The sequence below is a fragment of the Lolium rigidum genome, chromosome 7 (assembly GCF_022539505.1).
Source record: "Lolium rigidum isolate FL_2022 chromosome 7, APGP_CSIRO_Lrig_0.1, whole genome shotgun sequence".
Lineage (NCBI taxonomy): Eukaryota > Viridiplantae > Streptophyta > Magnoliopsida > Poales > Poaceae > Lolium > Lolium rigidum.
In genome coordinates, this window is record NC_061514.1 from 296777056 (window position 1) to 296785306 (window position 8251).

Consider the following 8251-nt stretch of genomic DNA (forward strand, 5'->3'; position numbering starts at 1 on the left):
TGCTGGTAGAGATAGCGTCCTTCATGGGAGCCGCTCTTGAAAGTCTGGTTGATAAGGTAGTTAGAGTACCCATTACCATTCGTTGACAACAACAAACACCTCTCAAAATTTTACTTTTATTCTCTCTATATGATTTCAAAACTTGAAAAGCTCTAGCACATGATTTAATCCCTGCTTCCCTCTGCGAAGGGCCTATCTTTTACTATATGTTGAGTCAGTTTACCCATTTCCTCCCATGTTAGAAGCAAACACTTGTGTCAACTGTGCATTGATTCTTACATACTTGCTTATTTGCATTCATCATATTACTCTATGTTGACAATTATCCATGAGATATGCATGTTGAAAGTTGAAAGCAACTGCTGAAACTTATATCTTCCTTTGTGTTGCTTCGATGCCTTTACTTTGAATTTATTGCTTTATGAGTTAACTCTTATGCAAGACTTTTTGATGCTTGTCTTGAAAGTATTATTCATGAAAAGTTTTGCTATATGTTATCTATTTGTTAGCAAATTATAGATATTGCTTTGAATCACTCCATTCATGTCATATGCTTTACAATAATGTTGATCAAGATTATGATGGTAGCATGTCACCTCAGAAATTATTTGTGTTATCGTTTACCTACTCGAGGACGAGTAGGAACTAAGCTTGGGGATGCTGATACGTCTCAAACGTATCTATAATTTCTGATGTTCCATGCTTGTTTTATGACAATACCTACATGTTTTGTTCACACTTTATATCGTTTTGACGCGTTTTCCGGAACTAACCTATTGACGAGATGCCGAAGTGCCGGTTCTCGTTTTCTGCTGTTTTTGGTTTCAGAAATCCTAGTAAGGAAATATTCTCGGAATCGGACGAAATCAACGCCCAGTACCCTATTTTCACCGGAAGCTTCCAGAACACCCGAGAGGGACCAGAGGGGGGCCATAGGGGCCCCACACACTATGGCGGCGTGGCCAGAGGGGGGGGCTCGCCGGCCTGGTGTGTGGCCCCCCTGTAGCCCTTCCGACTCCGCCCTTTCGCCTATATAAGGTCCCTGACCTAAAACCCCGATAAGAATAAGCCACGGTACGAGAAAAGATCCAGAGCCGCCGCCATCGCGAAGCCAAGATCTGGGGGACAGGAGTCTCTGTTCCGGCACGCCGCCGGGACGGGGAAGTGCCCCCGGAAGGCTCCTCCATCAACACCACCGCCATCTTCATCACCGCTGATGTCTCCCATGAGGAGGGAGTAGTTCTCCATCGAGGCTCGGGGCTGTACCGGTAGCTATGTGGTTCATCTCTCTCCTATGTACTTCAATACAATAATCTCATGAGCTGCCTTACATGATTGAGATTCATATGATGATGCTTGTAATCTAGATGTCATTATGCTAGTCAAGTGGGTTTTACTTATGTGATCTCCGGAGACTCCTTGTCCCACGTGTGTAAAGGTGACAGTGTGTGCACCGTGTGGGTCTCTTAGGCTATATTTCACACAATACTTATTCACTGTTATGAATGGCATAGTGAAGTGCTTATTTATATCCCTTTATGATTGCAATGTGTTTTGTATCACTATTTATCTATGTGCTACTCATGTGATGTTATTAAAGTAGTCTATTCCTCCTGCATGATGTAATGGTGACAGTGTGTGCATTGTGTAGTTCTTGTCGTAGATTATGATCATAATCTCTTGTAGATTGTGGAGTTGATTATCGCTATGATAGTATTGATGTGATCTATGCCTCCTTCGTAGTGTGATGGTGACAGTGTGCATGCTATGTTAGTACTTGGTTTATTTTGCAAAGATCTATTATGCTCTAAGGTTACTTAAACATGAATATCGAATGTTGTGGAGCTTGTTAACTCCGGCATTGAGGGTTCGTGTAATCCTACACAATTAGTGGTGTTCATTATCAAACAAGAGTATATGTAGCACAAAAGGAAGAGAACTTATTTATTATGTGATCAATGTTGAGAGTGTCCACTAGTGAAAGTATAATCCCTAGGCCTTGTTCCTAAATACTGTTATCGCTGCTTGTTTACTGTTCTACTGCATGTTTACTTTCCGCAATATTACTACCATCAACTGCACGCCAGCAAGCTATTTTCTGGCGCCGTACTACTGCTCATATTCATTCATACCACTTGTATTTCACTATCTCTTCGCCGAACTAGTGCACCTATTAGGTGTGTTGGGGACACAAGAGACTTCTTGCTTTGTGGTTGCGGGGTTGCTTGAGAGGGATATCTTTGACCTCTTCCTCCCTGAGTTCGATAAACCTTGGGTGATCCACTTAAGGGAAAACTTGCTGCTGTTCTACAAACCTCTGCTCTTGGAGGCCCAACACTGTCTACAGGAAAAGAAGCGTGAGTAGACATCAACGCCGAACGGGGAGTCGAAGGCGCGGGTGAACTCATCGATTCTGTCAGGCCAGCCAACAGATCGAGTGATGATGATGCGCTAGGACTTGTTGATCCAGAGGTGGGCGATTCCAGCAACTGAAGAATTCTTTCTGCGTTGACGTTGTAGTGGATGCTGCCGATGGTCATCTCCATGTTCCCTTGTAGATCCGAGAAGTTTGAGCGAGAAGAATCGCTGTGCGGGGTGAATTCGTAGGAGCCGAATCGAACCGGACCTCCCAGAGTTGGTGATGGCGGTGCCGATGAAGACGTCGATGACATGATTGGATCTGCCGATGACCGATCTTGCGCCAGCAGGGTTCCCACAGACGGCGCCAATTATCGAGGGTGCTCCTCGGCAATGCCCTCCGATAGGGGCTTAGGGTTGATGGAATCCTGCAAGCTAACACGAGACATCGGTTCACAGACAAACGGGGGGAGCGATTTACCCAGGTTCGGGGCCCTCGATGAGGTAAAACCCTTACGTCCTGCTTGTCTATTCTTGATTATGATGGAAAATAGGTTACAATGGGGTGCCGAATAGATCGGCTGTGATCTCGTCGAGATGCTAAGCTTAACGATGACCTAGCTCTAAGCTTTTGGTGGCTAAGATTGCTAAGATTGATTGTGTCCCTCGGTAGCCCCTCTCCTGGCCTTTATATAGGAGGCCAGGTCTCAAGAGGTCTAACCGAGCACGACTAGGTTTACAGTAGTTTTACATCTAATCCTTCCTTGTTCGGCTGCTTCTCCATCTTGCTCGTCAAGGAATCTTCTAGTGCGCCATCCTGATGGGCCGCTTCGCCTCCAAATGCCTTCATGGGCCTCCAACCAGGAAACATGGGATAGGGCAACGTCGGTTACTCGAAGGGTAATGCCCACGTCACCATACTTAATGCAATTATCTGTTGTTTACAACTTAATACTGGAGGGGGTGCGGATGCTAACCCGAAGGCGGATTATTTAGGCATAGATGCATGCTGGATAGCGGTCTATGTACTTTGTCGTAATGCCCTGATTAAATCTCATAGTAATCATCATTGATATGTATTGAATCTTTATTTGTCAATTGCCCACCTGTAATTTGTTCACCCAGCATGCTAGTTATCTTATTGGAGAGACACCACTAGTGAACTATGGACCCCGGTCCATTCTTTTACATCTGAATACAATCTACTGCAATCATTGTTCTTACTATTCTTTGCAAACAAACACCATCTTCCACTCGATACGCTTAATCCTTTGTTTTCAGCAAGCCGGTGAGATTGACAACCTCATCGTTACGTTGGGGAAAAGTATCTTGATTGTGTTGTGCAGGTTCCACGTTGGCGCCGGTTTCACTGGTGTTGCGCCGCACTACACTCCTCCACCAACAACCTTCACGTGCTTCTTGGCTCCTACTGGTTTGATAACCTTGGTTTCTTTCTTAGGGAAAACTTGCTGCTGTGCGCATCACACCTTCCTCTTGGGGTTCCCAACGGACGTGTACATCACGCGCATCAAGCTCTTTTTCTGGCGTCGTTGCCGGGGAGATCAAGACACGCTGCAAGGGGAGTCTCCACATCCAATCTCTTTACTTTGTTTTTGTCTTGCTTTACTTTATTTTATTTACTGTCTTGTTTGCTTTATACTAAAAACACAAAAAAAATAGTTACTTTACTTTCTGTCTTATTTACTAGCTCTATATCGAAAACACAAAAAATTAGTTACTTGTCTTTATTCTATTTGCTTAGTTACTTTATTACTGCTACAATGGGTACTCCTGATAATACTAAGTTGTGTGATTTCACTAGCACAAATAATAATGATTTTATATGTACTCCTATTGCTCCACCTGCTACTACAGCAGAATTCTATGAAATTAAACCTGCTTTATCGAATCTTGTTATGAGAGAGCAATTTTCTAGTGTTAGTACCGATGATGTTCGCTGCCCATCTTAATAATTTTGTTGAACTTTGTGAAATGCAAAAGTATAAGGATATAAATGGTGATATTATAAAACTGAAATTGTTTCCTTTCTCATTAAGAGGAAGAGCTAAAGATTGGTTGCTTTCTTTGCCTAAAAATAGTATTGATTCATGGACTAAGTGTAAAGATGCTTTTATTAGTAAATATTATCCTCCTGCTAAGATTATATCTTTGAGAAGTAGCATTATGAATTTTAAACAATTTGATAATGAACATGTTGCTCAAGCATGGGAGAGAATGAAATCTTTGGTAAAGAATTGCCCAACCCATGGATCGACTACTTGGATGATCATCCAAACCTTTTATGCAGGATTGAATTTTTCCTCGAGGAACCTATTGGATTCAGCTGCTGGAGGTAATTTTATGTCCATCACCTTGGGCGCCGCGACTAAGCTTCTTGATGATATGATGATCAATTACTCTGAATGGCACACTGAAAGAACTCCTCAAGGTAAGAAGGTAAATTCTGTTGAAGAAACCTATTCTTTGGGTGATAAGATTGATGCTATTATGTCTATGCTTGCAAATGGTAGATCTCATATTGATCCTAATAATGTTCCTTTAGCTTCATTGGTTGCTCAAGAATAAAATGTTGATGTGAATTTCATTAAGAATAATAATTTCAACAACAATGCTTATAGGAATAATTATGGTAACAACAACTATAGGCCATATCCTTCTAATAATGGTAGTGGTTATGGTAATTCTTACAACAATAATAAGAGTGTACTCTCTGGTCTTGAAGTCATGCTTAAAGAATTTATTAGTACACAAACTGCTTTTAACAAAACTGTTGAAGAAAAGCTTGGTAAAATTGATGTTCTTGCTTCTAAGGTTGATAGTCTTGCTCTTGATGTTGATCTTTTAAAACTGAAAGTTATGCCTGAGGAAGTTAAAGATGCTAGGTTTGCTAAAACAAATTCCATCCAAGTTCAAATTAATGATAATATTAGAATGTTGGCTGAATTGCATGCTAGGTGGGATAGAGAAGAAAAAGAAAAACTTGCTAAAAATAATGTAGCTAAAGTTTGGACTATTACCACCACTAGTAATGTTGATTCTTCACATGTTGCTACACCTCCTACTATCAATGGTAAAATAATTGGTGTTGGCAATGTTTCTACTCCTAGTGTAAAGCGTGCAAAAATGCCTGAAACTGCTGAAACTGCTTGTGATAAAACTGCTGAAATTTTTCAAAATATTGGTGACAATGATTCCATTGCTGTAGAACATAATGGTTTAGATTTTGATGATTGTCATATTACTGAAGTTATAAAGTTCTGACAAAATCTTGCTAGAAGTCCTAATGCTAGTGCTATAAATTTAGTCTTTACAAAACATATTACAAATGCTCTCATTAAAGCTAGGGAAGAGAAATTAAAACTTGAAGCTTCTATTCCTAGGAAGTTAGAAGATGGTTGGGAGCCCATCATTAAGATGAAATTCAATGATTTTGAATGTAATGCTTTATGCGATCTTGGTGCAAGTATTTTTTTTTATGCCTAAAAAGATTTATGATATGCTTGACTTGTCACCATTGAAAAATTGTTATTTGGATGTTAATCTTGCTGATAATTCTAAAAAGAAACCTTTGGGGAGGATTGATAATGTGCGCATTACGGTTAACAATAACCTTGTCCCCGTTGATTTTGTTGTCTTGGATATTGAATGCAATGCATCTTGTCCTATTGTGTTGGGAAGACCTTTTCTTCGAACTGTTGGTGCTGTTATTGATATGAAGGAAGGTAATATTAAGTATCAATTTCCTCTCAAGAAAGGTATGGAACACTTCCCTAGAAAGAGAATGAAGTTGCCTTTTGATTCTATTATTAGAACAAATTATGATGTTGATGTTTCATCTCTTGATGTTACTTGATTTGCACTTTCTGCGCCTAGCTGAAATGCGTTAAAAAAAAGCACTTCTTGGAAGATAACCCAAGTTTCATTTTATTTACTGTATTGTTGAGTCTTGGAAGTTGTTTACTACTGTAGCAACCTCTCCTTATCATGTTTTTGTGCCAAGTAAAGTCTCTATGGTAAACTTGATGCTAGATTTGGATTGTTGCGCAGAAACTGAATTGCTGTCTGTCACGAATTCGCGCAGATCTCTCTGTAAAAAAATCTAAAAAATCTGCCAATTTACGTGCGTGATCCTCAGATATGTACGCAACTTTCATTAGTTTTGAGTTTTTCCGTTTGAGCAAGTTAAGTGCCCCTGCAAAATTCGTCTTTACGGACTGTTCTGTTTTGATTCTGTTGACATAGTGTTGCCAATAACAATGGCGACCAACTGCTCACGGTATATAATGGTGACCTGATCCACATGATTAGTGAACTATTAGCGGAATAAGAACTCCTCTTCATGGCCTGATAACTGAGCACCATATATAAGAACAACTCTAACAGTAACTGAATAACCCGTTGAAATCGTATTTTTTGGACGAGTTTACGGGTTCAGGTTGAAAGTGGCTCACACGAAAGCCTAAACTCGTGGTCTGGCTCGTAAACTCAGTCCAGGGGCCTGAGAAACGCGAGGCCTGCCCCGTATTAAAACGGGCCATGAAGAGGAGTTTGGTTTCCAAACCCTACTCCTCTCCGCCGTGGCCGCCGCTCTGCCGCCTTCCTCCACCTCCTCCGACGAGAAATTGCTGCACCGACAGTGCCGCTTCGTCGCACCTCGAACTCCCCATGGCTAGCCGCGAAAGCTCCGCGAGGGGAGGCGGTGGTTTGAGCGGCGGAGACACGCCACTGTGGCCCCCCGTTTTGCGCACGGAGGCGGTGGTTTGGGCGGTAGAGACTCGCCGCCGGGGCCCCGCGTTTACCGCATGGAGGTAGAGCGGCGCAAATGGAATCATTCCGAGGGCGCGCGCAAGCGCAGCACCCGCCAGTGGACGAACGGCGGCGAGGGCTCCTCCTCCGACGGGTCGTGCTGCCCCCTTGCCCTCCGGTGTACGATAGCTCATCGGAGGAGGATGACGCGTCAACGGCAAGGTCTACGATCTTCTCCACCGGCGACTGCGGCCACGACAACTAGGAGGAGGACGCCGACGTTGCGAATTTAGCGACCGTGTCCGAGGCGAAGGCGCGAGCACGCTGGCGCCGGGAGGAGGCCGACGCCGTCCGCCAGGTCCGCGAGTACGAGGCGAAGCGCTGGGAGGAACACATTCGCCACGTCAAGCTCGAGATCGTCGAGCTCGACTCGGAGTAGGAGCTCGACGCGTCTGCCGCCTCGCCTTCCTCTGCCACCACCTCCGCCGCCGCGCGTAGAGTCTCCCGGAGCCAAATTTTGGTTAAAATTAGGTCGTGCGGTGGTGGCTTTTAGTTATTTTAGTTCCTAGTTCAAATTATGTAAAGTTTGATGCTCAACTGAAGCAACAACTATCGTCTATATGTATTCATCGATGTATTCTCCCACGAGAATTTAACTTCGTTTTTTCAGTTCTTATTTTACGATTTCTATTTGTGCGACTGGCAAAATCAACTGAATAAACGTTTTTCGAGAGACTGAATTAGGGCAAGTGACGAAAAGGGTCCTCGCTGTAATTTGTACCTACCACAAATGCTTTAATGAAATTGCTCCAATGGGGTCGTAGACCCCTTCCTGTGTTCAAAAAAAAGTTAGAATTTTTCGGTTCCCACTTTTTGGTTACTACTAGAGAGATTGCCCGAGCATCAGGTATTCCTGATAAGTCTCGATCGCAAAGGTATCTTAGATTTGCTGGTGCTGCTACAAGGCAATGTAAAATTCATATGATGCAAGTAGATAGGGCGCTGGAATAATTGGAAATGCACTTTACTATGAAAACAAGCACACATTTTTAGATGTGATAATATATGTACTCGCGAGAGGCTAATTGGCTATTCGTTTTTTTGTTCATATATATAGAGTCTCTCT

At 42.7% G+C, this 8251-nt stretch overlaps 1 protein-coding gene across 1 annotated transcript in view; it reads left to right on the forward strand.

Annotated features, from left to right (window-relative positions):
• LOC124673033 (actin-related protein 9-like) overlaps positions 1-7564 on the forward strand; it is a 10676-nt gene extending 3112 nt beyond the window's left edge. The window contains exon 6 of the mRNA XM_047209168.1: positions 7391-7564. Within this exon, the coding sequence (XP_047065124.1) occupies positions 7391-7564 (174 nt within the window). The remainder of the gene's footprint in view (positions 1-7390) is intronic.
• Positions 7565-8251: the final 687 nt, after the last annotated feature.